General features: G+C 45.3%; 1 protein-coding gene across 2 annotated transcripts in view; it reads right to left on the bottom strand.

Annotated features, from left to right (window-relative positions):
* Positions 1-1,979: 1,979 nt before the first annotated feature.
* The window catches only part of SYT9 (synaptotagmin 9), a 181,494-nt gene continuing 161,312 nt past the window's right edge, over positions 1,980-22,161 (bottom strand). For both annotated transcript variants that reach the window (XR_011441092.1, XM_023645955.2), the window contains exon 7: positions 1,980-4,191. Coding sequence is in view for 1 of the 2 variants with exons in the window: in XM_023645955.2 (XP_023501723.1) it covers positions 4,183-4,191 (9 nt within the window). In the remaining variant the exon portion in view is untranslated. The remainder of the gene's footprint in view (positions 4,192-22,161) is intronic.

The following is a 22,161-nucleotide window of genomic DNA, read 5'->3' as shown; positions in this document are numbered from 1 at the left end:
AGCCCTCACTGGCCATCAGTGAAATGAGTGGCCATGGGCAGCTAAATGGCCTGCAGAATTATCAGGATCCAGATACAAGTTTCAGACATTGTTTTTGGCCATATGCCATAGGTGGCCATGGCCACATCCATGTTTACGTCTTTTTCTCAGTTCATTAAGTCAGTTTCTATAACTTTGCTTTGAAAGTTCTAGCAAGGTGGCTGAGTTACAAGGAGACCAGGGTGGGAGTAGAGCAGTGGACTGGACCCTAACTATTCCATATGGCAGGACTGCTGCAAGAGAGGGGGATCAATTGGAGAAGGAACCATGGCAACACTAGTGATGTCGGGACCTCATGTGAGGGGACACCTGGCATGAGTTGTGCTCATTCCAACCAGATTTGATAAAACCCCTTTCTCTTAATTAGCTGCAATAATTCTTTTTGAAGCAAAGTCTTCAGAAGAGGGACAGACAACCTCTACTTAGTATATTTAGCATTTTCATCTCTAAGTATGTTCCCAAGCATGGGAATGTCTTGTTTCCACCTTTACTCTGGCTCAGAGATGCGGGGGAAAAAAGCATCCATCTCAAGCTTTTGAGCAGTCAAGTAGAATGACAAGAATCATGTTTTTCCTCCAGGGTTTCTTGTGACATCGGCAGCTCTGTATCAGTCATGACCACTGCCTTTCTTTAGTTTAAGCTCTATTTAAGTGTCCATGGATAGCCCTTCCCCCATCCTCTGCCCCTTATTACTTCTCCCCTCCCTTCCACCCTTGTGCATGTTAAATATTGCATGTGCTTTTAAAGCAACAGCTATCCAGGAAGCCCTCTGATTCAGTGGCACCATCCCCTCCTCCACTCCCATCACCACTATCTCCAAAGTGGCCCCAATGTACCACACTTTCTGGTAGTCATTCTTGTGAAATCCCTTCCCCTTGGATCTAGCCTGGCCCTATGACTTGCTCTTGACCAATGGTCTATGGTGGGAATGACTCTGTTATTTCAGAGGCTATTTAGAAGAACTTTGCAGCATCAACTGGGGATGCAATGTTAGTTCTGAAGGAAGGCAGCTGCTACGTAAGAAGTCTGACTACCTTGAGATCTCCATGTTGTGAGGAAGTGCAAGCTAACCACGTGGAGAGACTATGTGGAAAGAGACGCCAAACCAGCCTCCAGCTGTTTCAGTCAACCCAGTGGAGGAGCCAGACATGTGAGAAAAGAATGCATCATGGATATCCCACCCAGTCAGGCATTCAGATGATACTAGTCTCAGCTGCCATCTGATAGCAACCATGAGACCCTAAAAGAGAGCAATCACCTAAGCCCAGCCAACCCACATAATCATGAGAGATAATAACTTTTTATTTAAACCACTAAGCTTTGTAGTGCTTTGTTAGGCAGCAATAATTGGAACACCCACCATCACAGGACAGGATGGCCATGAAGAGCAGGACAATTTCCAGATCTAACTTTCGTCAGTCTCCTTGGCTTAAGTGTGAGAGTATTACTTTCTTCTTTTCATATGAAATGTAGTTCTATTGATGGCCATGAGGACTAAGTCATTCCATTTAGAGTCATGATTGTTGGAGCATTCTGGAAACATCCACATTGTAGAAACCACCCTCCACTCCCCTCCCCCATTCCTCCTCTGGTCATGTATTAGTGTACTTCCTGGACATCACATCACCTGCTAAATGTGCCCAGTTCACTGGCTGGGAAGATGCTTTTGAAGCAACACACATCCAGGGCAGATCTCCTTGAAGACAAAGGCAGCAAGAGGAGGGGGCTGAGCCTCTGGGCCAGGTGGGTGGGGGAGACATTGGTCTCTCCCCATCTCTTGGAACCAGCTTTCCCCAAGGTGTCTTCCTAAGGTCTAACCGGGTGTATCCCTTTCCACTGCCTTTTCCATTTTTTCCAAGGTTCTTTAAATTTCCTTCTCTATCCTGGGAAAGATGTTGGAGAATCCCCTTCCCCCCAAGTCCAATGAGACAAGGTTGGAATTTTTCAAAAGGAACATTTACTAGGAAACTAAAGGGAAATCAAAGAGAATACAAGAGAACAGAGGCAGAGTTGCAGATGGGCTCAGGGAGTTTAAATTTATAACCAGCTTCTGGCTGTGGCTGGACTGGCTACTCCAAGCTTTCCAGACATAAAGCCACTTGCCTGCTATGTGGGCAGGCTGCTGCCTACTGGCCCCTATAAAGCCACCTTCAAGCCTGTAGCATACTCATTAGTACCCCGGGGCTGCTAGCTCTCTGAGTAGAAGATCTTGCAGGGGAACAATAGGCATAGCTACCCCCGGATCCCCCACCCAGGCTCCCAGCGCTGAGGACATGTCAAAGTTTATTGGGATGGCTGCCTGATATCTATTGGGGCCAGTCTGCTTTCTTTGGGACCATTCTTCTGGGCTTATCTGCCTAGCTCTAGAGAGAATATTTCTGCTGACTATCCTGCTGGCACTAGTCCTTCATGCTTTGGTTCTAAAGACTGGTATGTTGGAAGATGTCTGAATGAGAAGGAACAGGCAGAAGGGAACATTGGGCAAAGAAGTTTGAATTCTTCTCATGTCATCAGACACAGGCAGAACCTTGGGTTCCCTTTAGATCCTGGAGGTTGAAAGCCAATCAGAGATGGAAATAGATTAGGCAGGCTGGGGAACACGTGAAGCTGAAGTGTAGTAACACTGCCTCACACAACCAAAGGCCTCCATTCTTTTTAGATCTGACATCAGGGTAGTTCCTTCTATCAGGCAGCTGTGGAAACAAGAACTTTCTGAAGACATGCAATGATCCTGCTTCTACCCAGTTAGTCCCACACTGAACTGTTACTTCAAATGAAGAGTCTGCTGCAAAGGGATTGTATGAAAAGGGAAATGTTATCTTGGAGAAGTGGTGCAAATGTGTAGATGGGGTACCTTGCACTCATAATGGGAGAGAGAGGACCACTAGGTAACAGCCTCCCCTGGGAGGGTTATGCTGAGGCCTTTGGTTTCACTTGTATGGAGGCAGAAGCAGTGAGGATGAGGAGCACAGCTGGTAGTAGGCTGGCTGATGTGGTCACAAAGGAAACTGAGTAATGAATGAGATATCCAAGGAGAGCCCTTGACCTTCACTCTTGTAGGTATTTCCGTTCCCCAAGCGCTGTGAAAGTGATATATGTGTCTAGAAGTGAAAAGGAAACCTGTTTGTGGCTGCCCAAGGCTGTGCCTCTGGGCTGTTGCATATGGAAATACCCCAGAAGGCACTCAGGCCAAGAGGGCCCAAAAGTTGTGCCTTCCATCGGGGACAGCTGTGTTATCTCTCCATGAACTCAGCTCACACAATAGTACATCTATTGCTGAGGCTGTTCCCTCAGTGGACAAATGTGCCTGGGGAAGGGTATTCCAGATGCTTACGCCAGTGAGATGAATGCCTCTCTAACACGGATGACAAGTAACTTTCATTCTAATGCCAACCCCTGTTGTAAGGAAGTGGCTGCTGGCTATCTAGAAAACAGTGTTGGAGATTCTGACTCCTCAGAATCTGGGTTTAGCAGGAGAGAGGGCCATGATCAACTGGTACTCACAGCCATGTGCATGGGAGGGGGCAGTGAATTTGCTGTGAACTAACTCTCCTTGCACTAGAGTTTCTCCAGGGGAATGGCATGCCTATCCTATTACTCTCCTGGGGCTATTCCTTGCAAAGCTGGAGCACTTCTTGGGTGAAATTATTTTCTGGTGACAGTTATTAGCTCAAAGGTAGTCCAGTGTGAATTAGATCTGCTGCCTATTTAGCACCTGGATATATTTTAAAATATTCTGTCCTTCCAGGGCATTCAAGCAAATATCACCTAAGAGTGATGCTGCCAGGGCAGGTGCTATGACTCCATCACTAAGGGCTTTGTTCATCACTAAGAGTCCTGGTAGTCCTGGTTACTTTTAGTTGTCTCGCTATATTAGTTGGTTTCTTCCATAGTCTGATCTTGGTTCTCAGCAATGAGATGTGCTTCCCCTACAGCATACCACCTTAGGCCACCTGAAGATGGCTGGACTGTTCATGTCCACCAAACCCAATCTGGAAAGATGGCCAGTTATTGCTGTGGGTACAGCTGAGCATTTGGTCACTGGAGTCGTCCGGATGTTGTTGGATGGGAAAAGTTCCTTAAGATCTTTGTAAGATGGTTGTCCTACTGTGTCCTTGGCACAAGCAGTCCTCTTACTCATAGTCATCGTTTCTGTAGGAAGAAGAAATAAAAAGAATGTTTTGGTTTTCATCCATATGTTTTTAATGTGTATCAAACAAGTGCCAGGTGCTGTGATAGATGCTGGAGATACAGATACCGTGAGTAAGACACACCCTCTGCTTTCAAAGGGCTCACAGAGGGAGAAATTACAATGTCAGAAGCTGAATAATAAGGTTGCAAAGAGGAGGGAAGGATGAACTTTGAGGGGACTGAGGAGGTCTACAAGAGGATTCTGAAAGGTAAGTCTTGAGCTGGGCCATTTAGGCTGAAGGGGAGTCCATCAAGAGAGGAGGTAAGGCCTTTTAGGCAGAGGAAAGAGCCTGTGTGAAGGCACACAGGCAGGAAAGGACACATGGTGTGTTGGAGGAGTTGTCAGAATTTGGTGTGAGGAGTGGAGCAGGAGGAAGTAAGGCTGAAGAGATGAGAGAGGTTCTGCAGGGTGCCACATCAATTCCTTGTTTCCCAGCTGTGAAGGACGGGCTTTTTCAACAGAGCCCCAGACTTAGGGTAGCAGTATTTCTTGTGTTTCAGACTCAGCCCAGCATTCAGCTTAATTTAAACACAGGGCATCTCCCAGTATAGATTAAGGGTATTAATGCTGCAATCACAGAGAGAAAGAGAGCTAGAGTCACTTCCATGGACAGAACAATAATAAAAAATGTGCTCATACACTATGGGAGAGCTGCAGACATTCTTGGACTGGACTGTATGGACTGCGTTTCAAAGATCAAATGTTCACGCATGAGGCTGTAACTTAGAGAAAGTAATAAAAGCCAGAGTGTATACACTATAGAGGGAAAGCTGTGTCCGACTGTGACCTTTGGCTTTGAAGCATGTACCTGGGTGTGGGCACACCCACACCCCTGGGAAAGGGAGTTCCTTTCTGAGACGAGGAGGAAAATGTGAATGGATATTTGCCTTATATTGTAATTCAAACACGACTTTCCCAGACCAGCTGATATCAGCCCTGGAGCATCTTCCGAATGGCTCTACTTCCCAACCAACCACCCAGGTCAGGCCCTAGTTCCCAGGGTCCCTTCTCTCAGCTGTGAGACCCACTCCCGCTGGCCTAGTTTGCCAGTCCCTGAGTCCTTCCTTATCACAGAAGGCGAATTGTCAACAGGCTCAGCCCCACCAATGAATGTGGTCTGGAATTAGTTGTCTTGTTATTAGCCAAGGAGACCACGTACCACATCCCTTCAGTTTTGAATACCTATTGTGTTCCAGGAACTAGGATATGAACTCTACAAATCCTTAAAAGAACCCTAGGAGGTTCTCTACTGGAGGATACAGAGATGTAGAGAGATTAATTTGTCCCAAGCCACACTTGTTAAGTGTCAGAGTTAGGATTTGAACCCAAGACTTCTAACTTCAAAGTCTAAGCTTTAGCAATTACATCGTTCCTAAACTCACTCTGTAAGCCCACTTTATACATCTGAGATTCTGCCTGGTTTTCTACACTGTAAATCTAGCCAGATGATGTAACTTTAAGAAACCCTAGCCCAAGCTAGTAGCATGCAACAGGTGCCATATCCCACTTATGGCTTCCTATCTTCTTATTCTATTTCTCTGGATGCCTATGGTTAGTGACCTGCATGTGTCTCTCATTTGCCCCCTCAGTTTATGCACAACCTCATTCTTCCCTGTTCTGACCTTTGTTTCACCTCTCCATTTGAGCAGTCCCTTCAGCCTGCGTTGGGTAGAGCTTTCCCAAAGTGCCGGCCGTAGGGACCACCTCTATCCCTGGTTTGTTACAGCCTTATCTGAAGTCTCCTTAAAGGGCTGGGCTATGACCTCAACCAATATTTCACCAGTCCCCCTACCCAGGGATACCGCTAGCAGAGGCCATGCTGCCAATGGCCAAGTTATAGTGCAGCTTCAACCTGACCTCCATAGCTGGGCTTTGCTCACTTGGTGAGTTTCCATTGTGTATGCAGTTAGTTGGAATTAAGCTCAGCCCATGGCAATACTGCGGAGTGGTCTACTGGTTCTCTCTTCTTTAGTTGGCTTTGTTTTTGGGTCCTGATCTTGCCTGGTCCAGGATCCTTTGTTTTCCTGCAAAGCACAGGGGACACTAAGGCCCCAGAGTGCTTTTGGTCTGCGAGCCTACAAGATGATGGGATAAAGGAGTTTCAGTATGTCTGGAGGAGTGGTGAGGTCATCTCTACTACTGGTCTCGCAAGAAAAGCTCCTTGGAAACAAACTTCTCCTAGGGAAAGTCACGTATGCAGTCAGATGTGAAAAAAAGTAGTTTAATTGTTCCAAGAGAAGGCAATTTTAAGTATGGCATGGGTGAATTGTGCTGTGGTCCAACCCTTTTTGTCAGTCTTTTACGGGGGAAAAACTCAACTGAACCAACAAAACAAAATAAGCAAATTACAACACCTTTCCAAACTCTTATAATTTAACGAGCTGTTTCTCAGCCAAGATTTCCATAAAATGAGGTATAAAGAAAAATTTTTCTATAGTTCAGAAGAGCACCGACCCAGTAGGATTTTGGTGAGGGGATGGGGTGGTGGAGACTGTGGCATCAACACTGGAGATAGCAAAGGTGACGCAAGCACTGTGGCCACAGGCTGGCCTAGCTGGTTCCAGGGCTGGCGCCAGGCCCACTTCAATGGGCAGAAGCCGCAGTATGCCTGTTATCAGATCCAGTGGCCTCCCAGGCAACATCACAGGTTTGGAAGGTATCAGGAACTTCAGTGGCATCAACAGGAAGTAGTGGTTACAGTCTTATCTAACCAGAGGGGATTTTAAGTGAATTCAATTATCCTGAGACATATAGATGTGATTTGAATTAAATTGAATTGAAACCAAAGATGAGAACTGTCCCAATGAAAACTGTAATGTGAAGTGACATTTTGATAACAAAAATGACAGCTGATATGAGACAGGCCATTGAAACTGACCCCAAATTAAGAACATGAAAAGACTGAGTGGATCATTAGATAATATCTCCCTCTGAATTTGAAAATGGGTTTTGATTACAGGAAGTATCTAAGGGCTTTGAACTAAGAAGCTTGTCAAAAATTGAAGTGACTCATTACTTGATTCAATCTTCTATGTGCTTAATATCGTTAAACTTGTATTTAAAATTTTATTTAAAAAGCATAAAAATCTTACCATTTTGTTGACTATTACTTAGCTATTTAGCACAGCTTGGCAAATATATGAAGAAACATCATGCCCTGCCTGCTTAGAATCTGATTAGCTTCTCCCTTTCCCCAAAGCAGGCATTCTTTATTCTCCACTCCCTCTCTCCACCCCTTTAAGAATCAGTATGCTAAAGAAATAAAGTGTGAATTTAACTAGACTTCCGGTCAGGGGATTGGGGCAACAGCTGGAAAATGAGTGTCCATTTGCCTAATAACTCCTATTTATTGAGCACTCCAGCACCCTGAGAGCTTTGCACACCTTATCTCATTCAATACTTCCCTGACCCTCTGTGACAGATATTACAACTACATTTTTACAGAGGTAACTGAGTCTGAGAAAAGCCAAATAACAAAGGGAGTAAATGTCAAAGCCAGAATCTGCGACCATACCTTTATGGATCCACATGTGTGCTCTTAAGTACTACTCCCAGGGTGGCAAATTGTTGCAGCTTGGATGCCAACTCCATTACTGTGTCTTTCTAAAAAGGATTCTCAGTTCAGAAAAGAATTCTGAACAGTCCAGACCTGGTAGGAAAGTGTGTTAAGATCCATTGTCAAGTCAACCTTGAGGGGGAGAGGTGGTGAATGGCAGCGGATGTGACACGTGAACTGTTACTGAGAGAGGTGCATCAGAAACAAGCAAGAAGCAAGGGCTATGCGTGAGGTGCCATTCAAAAGGAAGAAGAGTGCTGTCAGAGGTTTTCAGGGGAAGGGGCAAGTTAGGGAATTACTGCAAAGCAAAACGTACCCTACCTGATGAAGTTAGGTGGAGGTTATTTGGAGTTTCTTACTCCAAGTTAACAATTCATTGTATTTATTTATTAATTCATTCAACAAACATTTATAGAGCACCAGACAAATGTGCTGATCACCAGAAACACAAAGATGACCAATGCACACCCTGCTCTTGAAGAGCTCGTGGTTAAATGACTAGAGAATCAAGGATGATGAAAAAGAAAAGAAAGTAAATGAAGTCTTCTCAGGACGCTTGAGCATAACTGCTGTGCGTGTGTGCATGTATGTGTGTGTGTGCACGGAGAATTACATCTACCCAAATCAGGGAGGTAAAAGGAAAAAAGTTATGATAAAAAAATTGGGTAAGGGTGAAGGTTGAAAGGTTCCTAGGATATATGTGATTCACTGGATGGTGAAATGAAATTCCATTTAAAAAGTCTGGGGTTGTCCCCCACTGACAGTATGGCTAGCAGAAGGCAGCCATGAGAAGGGACTTGTCATGTTCATTCATAGCTCTGGTGAAATTCCCTTGGGAGGCAACCCATGCCCTTTGCCATGTCCGTGCACAGTTATCCCCCTACTGCAATTTGGAAGTCAGATCGCAGACGAGCCATCTGTAATCTCAGTTGCTACTGAGGACTTGAACTAATATTCAGTTCCTGTTATTTGGAAAAGTAGCTTTGTAATACCAGAAAGGTATAACAGTTAAGAATTATAAATGATGAAGTAATGATACATTTGTGTAAGTTATATTTATTTGAGCGCAATAACACATTTTGTTATCACAGTTCTGCTTTGTTTATGTTTTTAAGGTAAATGACTAACAATATGACATAGTAGAAAATTACTAAATTTATGATTTTAATGGGTATATTTAGGAGAACTTAACTAGCTAAATTTACAGTCAATATTTAAATGCTTAGGAAAATCCAATATTCTAAATTTATAAATTTGATTCTTAAGATGTTGAAATGCTTAAGGTAAACTAATCTAAATGTGTAAGATTTTATTTATCAGCATTATAAGAGTTAACAGTGCTTGAGAACAATTTTGTTTAACACTGACCATGATAGATGTTTGAAGAGTTTGATATAATCACATTTTAAATTTGTGACTTTAGTTTGAAATGTTTAAGGGAATTTAGTCACTCGATTGCTTAAACAGTGTCTAAATATTAGGAAAATTTTATTTGCTAGATTTATAAGGTTTTTTTCCTGAGTTTGAAATGTTTAAGAGAATTTGATTAAGTGTGAAATTGGTGTTTAGAAACTTAGGGAAATTTAATCTGTCAAATTAATGAGTTAATTGAGAATTGAGCAAAGAACAAGCGAAAATGAGTGTTTTAATTTCAAAACAAAATGATTAGATTCATAAATCATTATAATAGTTAAGGGTATACAGCCTTTAGTATCTATTGTTCTAAGAATATTACAGATAGTAATTCATTTACTCCTCACCACAATTCTCTGAGGTGGGTTCTATTATTATCCCATTTGACAGATGAGGAAATCGAGATACAGAGTGGTTAAATGACTGCTTTACCAAGTCCCGTGGACTGAACTGCGCACCCTCCCAAGTTCATATGTTGAAGCTCTAACCTTCAGTGTGATGGTTTTGCAGATGGGGCCTTTTGGGGCTGATTAGGGTTAGATGAGACAATGAGAGTGAGGTCCTTATAAGAAGAGACACCAGAGAGTGCTTTCTCTCTCTCTCTCTCTCTCTCTCTCTCCATCCACCACGTGAGGACACGGTGAGAAAGCAACCAACTGCAAACCAGGAAGACAGTCCTCACCAGAACCCAACTATGCCAGTGCCCTGATCTCTGACTTCCAGCCTCCAGAACTGTGAGAAAGTAAATTTCCATTGTTGAAGCCACCCAGTCTATGGTATTTTGTTGTTATGGGAGTGTGAGACGACTACAACACCAAGTGTATTAGTTTTCTAGGGCTGAGAGCTCTAGGTAAGAATCCTTCCTTGCCTATTCCTAGCTCCTGGCGGTTGCAAGCAATCCTTGGCTTTCCTTGGCTTATAGCTGCATCACTCCAATTCCTGCCTCTGTCGTCACACTGCATCTCCCTGTGTGTCTCTCTGTGTCTTTACATCGTCTTCTTATAAAGACACTAGTCATTGGATTTAGGGTCCATCCTAATCCAGTATGACCTCATTTTAACTTAACTAAATATATCTTCAGACTCTATTTCCAAACAGGGTCACATTCTGAGGTTCTGGGTAGATAGAAATTTGGGGAGACATTATTTAAGCTAGTATCCCATGTCACCAACATCCAGCACATTGATAAACCCAATGTCAGTTGTCAGTCCTCATCTTATTTGACCCACTGACAGATCTGATCATTCCCTTCTCCCAGTAATAATTTCTTCTCTCTTGTCTTTGGACATCTCTTGGTTTTCTTACCACTTCAGTGATGTTCTCCTTCTCAGTCTCTGTTTCTCTTCTTTCCCTGCCTTTCAGTATTGGAATGCCTGATTCTTAGTCCTTGGACTTCTTCTCCATTTATGTCTCAACCATCTTTATCACTACAGCTTGACCTGTCTCTGGAACTCTAGATCCCTGTATCTACCTGCCACTTGATGTCTCCCTGTAGAATATCAATGGATGCTTCACATTTAGTAGGTCTAACTCCTGATTGCCCCACACCGGTGCTCCACCTGCAGTCTTCTTTGGCTCGCTTCATGGCAACTCCATCTTTTCAGTTTCTCAGACCCAGAACATTGGAATCATCCTTCATTTCTCTCTGTCATACCCTACATCAGGAAATCCTATCACATCTCCTTCCAAAATATATTCAGAATGTAACCACTTCTCTCCACTACCCCAGCCAGCTTCTACACTGGTCCAAGCCTCTATTGTTTCCATCTGGATAATACCAGTAGACTCCTATAGGATCTCTCCACTTTTCCTCTGCCCCCATAGAGTCTATTCTCAACACAGAACCAGAGGGATCAGTTATAAGCTCAGATCATGTTACATCTCTTCAAAGTCCTGCAATGGCTTCCTGTTCATCTCAGAATACAAATCAAAGTCCTTATGAAGATCTAGTAGGTTCTATGTAACCTGAGCCCTGGCCACCTATTACCTTTCCGATCTCACCTCCTATTACTCTCCCTCTCACTCACTCTACATCCCCCAAATTGATCTCACTGTTCCTTGTTCAAACTTCCTTAAGGTCTTGTATTGGCTGTTCCCTCAGGCTGTATATCCACATGGCTTGCTCTCTCATCTCCTCCCACTGTTTGCTCAAATGTTTCAGTTTTCCTTGAGGCCTATCAGTACCTCTATTAAAATTAACCCCCCTTTAGGGCACATGTGACTGGTGATGGATGGCAACTAGACTTTTGGTGGTGAACATGATGTAGGCTATACAGAAGTCAAAATATAATGATGTACACCTGAAAAGTACACGACATAAACCAAAAAAATTAACCCTCCTTTAAAAAAACCAACCAACCAATCAACAAAAGAAACCACTAGTACATTTCTGATCCCCCTTACTTGCTCTATTGTAGTTTTCATAGTACCTATTACTTTCAATATTACATAATATTCTCATTTATAATGGTTATTTTCTGTTTCTCTCCCTAGAACATAAGCTCCACTAGGGCAATAAATTTTGTCTATTTTTTTCTCACAGATGTATACACATGTAGGTAGTCAATATTTGTTGGCAAATAAATAAATGACTGAATCCCCCATTTCCCTCTGCAAAGTGATTGTTTCAGAGGAAATGTGATTGATCATTACTTGAACAGAAAGCCATAATACAATAAATGGTGCAGCTAATGCAAAGAGGCATCTTGAGAGATAAGCAGCCAGCATGATTCCAAGCAGGAAGGAATTCTGAGCTTTTGGGAAGAAATGGTCAAGGGTATCCAACCTTCTTTTTGTTGTTGTTGTTTTTGGATTATCTTTTTTTTTCCTGCTTTTTCTCCCCCAATCACTCTCAGTACACAGTTGCATATTCTAGTTGTGGGTCCTTCCAGTTGTGGCATGTGGGACGCCCCCTCAACATGGCCTGATGAGAGGTGCCATGTCTGCACCCAGGATTCGAATCAGTGAAACCCTGGGCCGATGAAGCGGAGTGTGAGAAATTAGCCACTTGGCCACGGGGCCAGCTCCTCCAACCTACTTTTAAACTAAGACCATTCTCTGGCAGAGACATTTATGAGAAGTGTCTGAGCTTTTGTGCTGCCACAAATCTCACCTGAGACAATGACTGGGTGCTTGATTGTATCATCCTAACTCTTATGGGCATTGCCTGGCACTTGGAGAACTGGATGCTGGAAGGACGGTAGGGTTTATTTACTCTTCAAGAAAACGGAGCTTCTTTGGCTCTGAGAGCTAGCACTGGGCTACTATTATACATTAACAGAACCGCTATACCTGTAGATTTGAAAAAATGACATGCAGGATCCATCTAACAAATCAGTATTCATTTAACATGTTGTAAGATAAAAGAAATTGGAATTCTATCCAATAAGAATTTATTCAATGCTAACTTTGTGCCAGGCATTTTGCCAACTACTGGTTATACAATGATGAATATGCTCGGTCTCTATCATCAAGAAGCAGCTGGATGTGCTGTGGATGACACGTACACAGATAATATCAAGTGGCACCAAATGTTATGTTAGGGGTAGGCACAGGGTGCTAGGAGAAGAGAGCACAGATAAGAGACATTTAAGTCATAGTGAGAGGATCTTCAGAATGCTTCCTGAAGAAGAGGACATTAAATCAGATGCTTAAAAGATGAGCTGGATCTAGCCAGGCAAAAAGGAGTAGAAAGAACAGCACAAAAATGTTAAAGCAGTGGCAAGGGCGTGAGGTGAATAAGCACAGTGTGGACCCGCAGTAATTGGGCATGGCCTCAGCATAATGTGCAAGGAGGAGATGGAGGTGGGGTCCTAGAGAACCTTGAGTGCCAAGACAAGGAACCTGATCTTGGTCTTGTTCTGGACAAAGGGCAGTTACTGAAAGATTTTAAACAGGGGAGGAACATGGTCAGACTTGTGTTTTAGGACTTGGACCCTGGAAGCAATGCAGACACTGGACTGGAGAGCACACAGGAACAGAGAAACCAGAGCTGAGTGCCCACGTTGGAGCAGTGGACACCCTCTTGCTGTGAGAGCCTCCATTCATCCAGTCCCTATAGAAGTGTTGGTCAGTGAAGACAGAAAGGAGATGGTTGGCTTCAGCTCCTGAGAGATCTATTTGTCTGGTCCCCAAACATGACCAGAGTGGTTTAAATTCAGCATTTCATAGAAAGTGACAAATGGAGCTCTGAAAAAGAACAAAGAGCTACAAATATAAATACCAAGGATATCATGAATGAATAGTCATATACTACCTCCCAACCCCCAGCTGACCATAAACATTAGTGCATAATAAAATGGATGCTAGATCTGTTCACTCGGGAACTTGACTTCAGGATATCACCATTGCCACTTATGGATTGTGGGCATTTTCTGGTTAAAGGGTAAGACCTCAGTGTCCTCTCACTCTTATTTGCCTGAAGTGAGGGAGACATTGGAGAGAAGTGTGCCCTGCCTACTCATGTGTAGGTACCTTGCATCTCTCCTCTGGGTGTTTCTACCCACTGTGTGCTGACGGTATCTGTGTTAATTCTCCCTTGGGCACTCTCACACTGACAAGTCCCCTCCTGCCTGTTGACCAGAACATACTGGAAACTTCTCTGCGGACCACAGAGGAAAAGCTCAATCATCTTCTGTAGCAAAGGTCACAATGAGCCCGAATCAGCTAAATACATCAATTGAGTGAATAATGAAAGACCCTACATTTCACCATGGGGAGGAAGCACAATCTCAGGCCTCAAGTGGTTCACAGTCAGGAGAGAAGACAGATGTATCTGATTAATGACAAAGCAAAAGCCAGAGGTGAGAAGCGGTCAACGTGAATCGCAATCAGAGCACTTCTTGCTGAGAGGGGTGTAGTTCATTGGAGACTTCATGGAGCACGTGGCACTTCAATTGAACCCTGCGGACTATGTAGGATTCATATGGTGAGACTGTGGAGGAAAGGTGTTCTAAACTGAGGAGTATCAGGAGAAAAGGTACAAAAAAGAAAACTAATTTAGGGAATATAAATAGGTATGGCCAGGCAGTGGAAGCTTTGGAAGGAGGGAGACCTGGTCAAATCTGGGTTCTCCTTCCTAAGAAGAGTGGCATAGAATGAGAAGCAAACAACTGAGGAGCTGTCGAAATCACTTCCACAGACCACCTGAGGCACTGGGCGGCCTCCTTGTTGGGCACCTGTCCCACCTGATTGGGCGATGATACTTGCTCTGGCAGATATGACCCAGCAGATGGTCATTCACATCCAGAATTTACATAGGTCAAAGGGGCAGCTGTGGAATTGGTAGCCTACTGTGATCCCATGAGGGATAAAATACCCGACCCCATGATACCTTAGGGAGAGGTCTTCACCCACCTCCCCAGGCCCTGCATGTCTCCTCTCCTTCTCCAGGTGTCTCATGGATGTGTTTTTCTTCAACTTGGGAAGAGTTCTCAGAATCAGCTTAAACATCGAGATGTAGTTGTACAGAATAAACACATCTAGTAGACTGAACACAACTTCATCTTGAAAAATTAATTAAACACGTAGTAATTTTAAAAAATGTATTGTCTTGCAGCTTACTTTTCTCAGAGAGAGATCCTTAAATGTGTTTGTTGTTTGAAAACAGATTATGAGATAAGAAACTTTCTTTGCCCTAAAGCTTTAGACGTTCATATTGATATAAGTTATTAATAATGTCAACATTTTGGGTACTATTCCTACCATTAGCTTTTCATCTCAAAGATCCTCACAAAGTCAAAAAAACAAAAACCTATCAGCACAATTAATTTTCTCTAATGTGAGTACCTGTTCTCTTCTAAAAAACAGTAGGCCATGGAATGTACCTCTCCAGAATGCTATTAACATTGGGCCTTTGTGCGAATTAGACACAGGAACCCCTCCAGGCTCACTCACCACTTGGCGAGTGAAGAAAGGACTGACTTCAGCTTCCTGCCTCTCCCTGGCCTGGTGAAGGATCCACCAGTAGGACAGTTTGCATGGCCCTGGGGAAGAAGGTCTTTGGTGGGCTACCAGGGGGCTCACATTATCCAAGGTAAAGCCCAGATCCTATCTTAGTCCAAGAGGCTGAGACCATGAGAGGCTGTATTATCCTATATAATGATGCGAAGGGTCTTCCTTGCAGGCAGTTTCCTACTGGCAGGGACAATTACTATATTAGGTGGATGTTTCTTTCCCTGGTTATAGAATTTTCAGTTTCACATGATCTGTTTTGTCTTGTAATCACTCATGTCATCCTCAAGCTCAGGAAAGTTTCATTAATGCTGCAGCCTGGCACTAGCTGTGCTTTGGGGAATTGAAGAGGGGGTTGTGTCCATGATTGGGGTAAGCAGTGCAGGGAGAGACTGGCAGCTGGAGAAGCAGTTCTGAGACATCTAGAGATGACCAGCAGAGAAACCTGGAGCGCAGCTGGGAGGAGAAGGGGGAAGAAACAAAGGAGATTTGTGAGATGTAGACAAACATTCTTCAGGGAATTGCTGAGCTGTGTGGGGAGAGGAAATCAACTCAGGGCAGACACAAAGGGTAGAGGCTCAGATCAAGAAGAACCTGAGGGCCTTGGATTCTTATCAAGGGGCTGGAAATAAGGGGACAAGGAAGAAAAGTGACTGAGGGTGTAGCAAGGACTGGGAAAGGGAGGCTAATCTTGGATGAATTTTAGGGGTTGCTGTGTTACCAGTGGGGAAGCTGAGCTCTGCCTCTGCTGGAAGCACATGGCCCGTCAGACAAGATGAGTCCACAGAGGGGTCAGGTTGAGGAGACTGCACTCAGTTTCTCTCCCCTGGCACTCCTGATGAGGGGGGCGGAGACCAGAAACACAGGGGCAGCTACCCTCCTTGCCCTGACCCGACTCCCCAGGACTCTTGCGTCCCAAGCACACTCGCCTCCTCTCTGCTCTTCCCAGGTCTGTCTGCTTCTCGTTCCAGGTCTCTGTTAAGTGTCACCTCTCCAATCACCCAACAAAAATTAGCTCCATTCACTCCTATCACATCTCTTTGTTATATTTTCATCCTCAACTTATCATGACCTATTTTCTGTTTATTAGTTTGTGATTTGCCTGTCTCCTGCCACCAGAATGCAAGCTCCATGGTGGCAGTAATCTTGCCTACGTTGCTCAACACTGCATTCCCAGTGTCTGGAAGAGCACATGGCACATGGCAGGTTCTCAATGAACATCATCTGAATAAATACGTGAGTGGAGAGATCAGGACAACTGAAGACTCTTGTGGGAACTGATGATAAATATGCTAATGGCCAGCCCTTGGGGGTTAGAGCAACACAGTTTGGAGTGTCTTCCCAGCTTACATTGACAACAATGCCCACTCAATCCCGTCATCTGCAGTGCTCCCACCCACAGCAATGAGTCCTTGGAAGTCATGCTTATAAGACACAGCTCTCTCTTTATCCCTTCCCCACCACACACCCCACTGCCTCAGCGGTCCGAACCCAGGGTGGGCTCCTGAGGCTCCTGGAGTGAGGGTGTCATTATGTCTTCCCAAACCACATGAACAGAGAGGGAGGAGGGGTGGATCCTCAAGGAAGACGGGGTTCTTTTCTCAGAAGATGAGAGAAGAAATGCTGCATGAGCAAAATCCTAAGGTTTCACTTCTGAGATTTTCACGCTAAGATCACCAGGGAAAATCATGTTCCAATTAGAAGGAATCACATCTCTGCCTCTACAAAGTTTAGTCTTATCAAAGTACAACATTTAAAAACCCACAGAGGGGCCAGCCCCCTGGCCGAGGGGTTGAGTTCGCGCACACTGCTTCGGTGGCCCAGGGTTTCGCCAGTTCGAACCCTGGGTGCAGACATGGCACCGCTCATCAAGCCAGACTGAGGCGGCATCACACATGCCACAACTAGAAGGACCCACAACTAAAAATACACAACTACGTACTGGGGGGCTTTGGGAGAAAAAGGAAAAATAAAAAAAAATCTTTAAAAACCCACAGAATATAACATGACTACTATGATAGAAAAGACTATTCCATCAGCTTTTAGGATTTAAAAAAAAAGAGCTGTCAGTTAATCAGTTTTAGCACATATTGTTCACTGCCTGTCCTACTGGTTTTGAAAATTATGGTTATATAAAAGCAGATGATTAGGTTGGAGAAGAAACAGCAGAAGCAAAACAACTGAAAGTAAATTAGCAAAAAACTCACATGACAAATCATTTGGGAATGTGAGGTCATAAGGGATGGTGAATTAGTGCCAGCAGGATGAAAACAAAAGAATTTTCTGAAAAATTCTTAGTCATTGTTTAGTTTTACAGTCTTAATCGAGCTGAAAAATAACAGCGCAGAAGGGAAAAACCTTTTAGAACCAGCACAGCTACGTGATCCATAAACTGACCGACCATGCGAGAAACTGGTTGTGTCTGACTGATACAGCTGCGTCTTCTTCCAAGCTGTCTGGCCAGCAGAGAAGCAGGTTTGAGAGATTTGCTGAGATGTGTAGACACGGGCAAATTCTTTTCTTGGAAGTGGGGGGAGAAAAGGAAGAGTACAGCTGGAACAGCTATAGGCTGACTGATTCAACTTGATGATGAAGAGAGAGAGCCTTTCCTAAGGGAGTGGAGAGAGGTCCACACCTGGACAGAGTCCCAATAGTCTTGGTATCTAAGCCCAAGAAGCACTGGGGTAGAAGAACTGTGATTTTAAAAGCACTGTATAGAATCAGAAAGATCTCAGCTTAAACCTGTGTTAGTCAGCATCTGCTGTAATAACAAATAACCCCGAACCTTAGTTGCTTACAGCAATAAACACTTATTTCTTGCTCGTGGGTTTGGGGGTCAGCTGCAGCTCTGCTGGGCTCAGCTGGACTTGACTCCAGACAGGCAGAGGTCTGCTTCTGTGTCTTCTTTCTGGGACCCAGGTAATTCCCATGACAGATACCAAAGGCTCAAGGGGGTGAATAAAAATACGTGATGCTTCTTAAAGCCCTTGCTTGGAACTGTCCCCCCACCCATATGGGTCAAAGCAAGTCACAGGGCCAAGTCCAAAGTTACTGGGGTGTACGGCTCGCACAAGAGCATGGAAGGAGCATATAGCAATGGATAAATGATGCAATCTACCTCAACATGCTAGCTCTGCCACTTATTTGTCTCATGATGTTGGATCAGTTAGTCAGGCCTCAGTTTCTTTATCTGGGGAGATAATACCATTTCCCTCACAGAGTGAGGGTTAAATTAGATGATGCATGTGCAGTGCTCAGCACAGTGCCCTGGAGAGAGTAGGTGTTCAACAGAGGAAAGCTAACATTGTATTATTACTATTATTATTTTTTCCTTTTCTCCCCAAAGCCCCCCAGTACATAGTTGTATATTCTTCGTTGTGGGTCCTTCTAGTTGTGGCATGTAGGACGCTGCCTCAGCGTGGTTTGATGAGCAGTGCCATGTCCGCGCCCAGGATTCGAACCAATGAAACACTGGGCTGCCGACAGTGGAGCGCACGAACTTAACCACTCGGCCACGGGGCCAGCCCCAACATTGTATTATTATAATCTGAAGTATCATGTTATAGACAAGGCATGCCTGCCTGTCAGGAGTGCAATGACCAGCACTGGGCAGAAGGAAGGACACAGTGATTGACAGGTTAGATGGGCACAGTCCAGGGCAGCAGGTGAGGAGGTGGTGATCAGGCAGGCAGGTAAGGGTTTAAGGTGGTGGGAAGGCCAGGGGCACATTAGACCCAAGGTTCACGAACACTGGGTAATGAACGAATGAATGGATGATTGCGTGAGACGGCTCAGGCTCCCTTTCAAACAACTCTGGGAGAGCAGTTGGTCTGAGTGGTTGTGGCTTCATCTTCCCACCCCTAGGGCAGCCTGGTCACCCTTCTTCCTCCAGTAAGGCTGAGTTTCCCCCTTTGGACCAAACATGCCAGGCCTCACTCCCTTGCCTTCCATCCCCCATGTCTAGTCACCTCTCCCCTCCCTACTGTCACTCACATCCGGTTCTGTACTTCCCCTGCCATGAACCAACTCCATCTTTGAACCATCTCCAGCCCTCCTCTGGTGCTCTCCATCTGCCATCCTCTACATCCTTGACTTTTTATTAAAACCTTCCATCCGTCTCCTCACCTTAACTGAATCCTGGTTCTTCCTCGAAGTTGAGATTCTCTGCAGCCCTCCCAAAAGAAGGCCGCTTAATCCCTCGTGTTCCATGTAACTCAGGGTGGGGTGGTAGCATTGTCTCTTTTGTTCCTTGATGCCTTTGCTCCTCCTTCTTATAAAACCACCTGTCTACCTTAGACCTCTCCCCCCTGCTACCAACGGTAACATCTTTAGCCATCCCCCTTCATCCAAGAAGACTAAGGTCCCAGTTTTCCCTTCTACCCCAAGCCCTACCACTGCCCCACACTAATAACCAGGCCAAGTAAGTGTCTCACCTTGGTGCCAACTCATCTACCCATGAAACCACAGCCAGGCATTATGGCGACTGCGGTGACAGCAGCAGTGGGGGTGGGGGAAGACTCAGATCTCTGGGGAGGCCATAGAGACACAGCCTCTAACTCAGTGTGCCCACTGCGGAATTATGTTGGAACACCTATAAAAGGTGAGTTATTTCGAGAGAATTTTTTGTGCTGTAGTGGAGGAGATTTTGCCACTTTATCAAACGATTTCAGTAAGTCTGGAAAACAAAACCACGCCCTATACAATGCTGAAGACACAGTGGGTACAGTTGCCATTTTCAGTATTGATTGAAGTAGAATAATCGCAGCATGAAATTGCAATAAATAAAGCACAGGCTTCTTGCTGAAGCCAGCACCAGCACACACACGGGACGCTTTCTTCTTTGGAGCAGGAGGGGTGTGCTGCCGCCCTGTTATCCGCCTTGTGAGGAGGGCAGCAGGGATTGGAACCCTGAGAACAGAAGCTACGGCCCAACAAGGCATCTGTGTGCACTCTGCTCATTTCACAGGAGCCGGCAAAGGCAGTGATGTTTCCTGCAAACCTCGAGCCAGGTCCCTGCACCTGAGTATGGCACCCTCACGTTGCAAGAGCTGCTTTTGGAATAGATTCGAGGCAGAAGCAGGCAGCTCTGAAGCCCTTCCGGAGGCCTCGGCCTCCTCTCCCCTCTGTCCTTGTTCCCTGCTGCTTCTCCATCTCTCACCTTCTCAGTTTTACATGTAAAGTCACCAAATCATCTCGAAATGTGAAATATCCCAAAGTCTGCGGGACCCGAAGCCCAGCTGCATTTCTCTCCTTGTGGACCAGACCGTACAGTCTTTTCTTAAAAGCCCCTCCAGACAGAGTGATCCCTTGCTGTCAGGCGAAGCGTGGGATGCTATCAGTGAGAGTTTTTCCATTCAGCTTTTCAGTGGGTAGAAGTCTAAACACACAAATCTACTGAAATAGGGCACCGATTGTCCAGGAAGGACCTCCAATCTGTGAGTCAGGAAACGGGCTCTCACACCTCATGCTGAGCACGTGGGAAGCTGGGCTCTCCCTCCCCTGATTCCTCCATCTCTCTCTTATTCAGCCAGTTCTGAGCCCTACTCACTGCTGGAGCCTACACAAGGGTCTAAGGACTCAGAATGAATGAGCTACAGTCCCTGTTCTCAGGAAACTCAGTCTATTCAGAAAAACAGACACAAAATGACAACACAGCATTATGGGAGCTATCACAAGGGTATATACACAGAGAGGAGGCTATGCTTGAGTTGAAGCCAAAAGAAGTAGACATTTGCAAGGCACTTCCAGGGAGGTATCTCAGGCAGCCGGAATAGCACGTGCAAAAGCAAAGTGACATCACAGAGCACAGTGCCTCTGCATCCTAGCAGTAGCTCATGTGGTGTGACGGGGCATGAAACTTCAAGGGGCAGGAAGACTCCAGACAGAGAGAGAGGGGCCCGGTCGTGAGGGTTTCTGTGTGCACTGTAAGGAATTTGGGTTCTACCCCATAACAGGAAGCCAGGGAGAGCTAGAAGGAAAGAAAGAACAGGTGTGAGGTGCCAGCGTGAGACACGAAGCAGGCAGGCAGTTCCCAGATGTATTCGCTGGGGCACAAGGGAGCTGGCTGCATCTGTCTCCTACTCAGAGGGGCTCTGATACTAGATCGAGACTGGTCAGACCCCAACACATACCATTCCACTGCAGTAGAAAGCTTCAGCAGTCTGCCAGCAGGTGTTCTCTCACTTGTGCTGCAGACTCATACATAGTTCCATGTCACCAAACCCCATACGCCAAAGCAAAAGGACACCAGGATGCATGTGCCCCTGGACTCCAGGAGTAAAAGCCATGTCGTGGTCATGGCCAGGTCATGCTGGGACACAGGGTGGACACCCCAGGCAGTGCTGGTGTCAAGGTGTGCCCTATGCTTCCCTCCCTAGCTCCTCTCAAGGATTCGGTCATTACTGTCCACTGGATGAGCATCATTTCATTATTTAGGAGTCATTGCAAGAGGCTCAGGGAGCTGACCAAGGCCAAGGCAGGCTCACAGACAGAAAGGCAGGGTAGGAACTTTCCTGCCTACATTACCCAGGAAACGGGGAGGAGAAGCCAGGAGGCTCCAGTGTACCAGCCTTGTGCCTGTGGACAGGGAGCTGAGGGTATCCTATCCTGCTACCCCTTGAGGGAGTCAACACAAAGGGGCCATGTAGCTACTGGGTGTCAGGCAGGAGGGCCAGGGAGGGCTCTTCCTTTCCTTGCTCTGGGAGTGCCCAGATCCAGGTCCTTAAAGGACCACCCTGTGGCATCTGTGGTACTGAATGCTGAGTTAGGAGTCAGGAAGCTGTCATGATGTCACTGGACCTGCAGACCTCTGGACAGGAGGACCAGCAGGCCCTTCTAAGAGGTTCCAAGGCAGGAGAGTCAGGGTCTTCACAGTGTTTCGGGCCAGGAACTCCATAAGCCTCACGATGCCTGGTTTCTCCTTTGACAATAATGACAACAATAATAGTTAACACCTATTGAGCATACACTAGGTACCAGGCATGACTGACCATGAACTTGAACACTAGAC

This window comes from Equus caballus, chromosome 7 (genome assembly GCF_041296265.1).
Source record: "Equus caballus isolate H_3958 breed thoroughbred chromosome 7, TB-T2T, whole genome shotgun sequence".
Lineage (NCBI taxonomy): Eukaryota > Metazoa > Chordata > Mammalia > Perissodactyla > Equidae > Equus > Equus caballus.
This window is presented reverse-complemented; position numbering and strand designations above follow the sequence as displayed.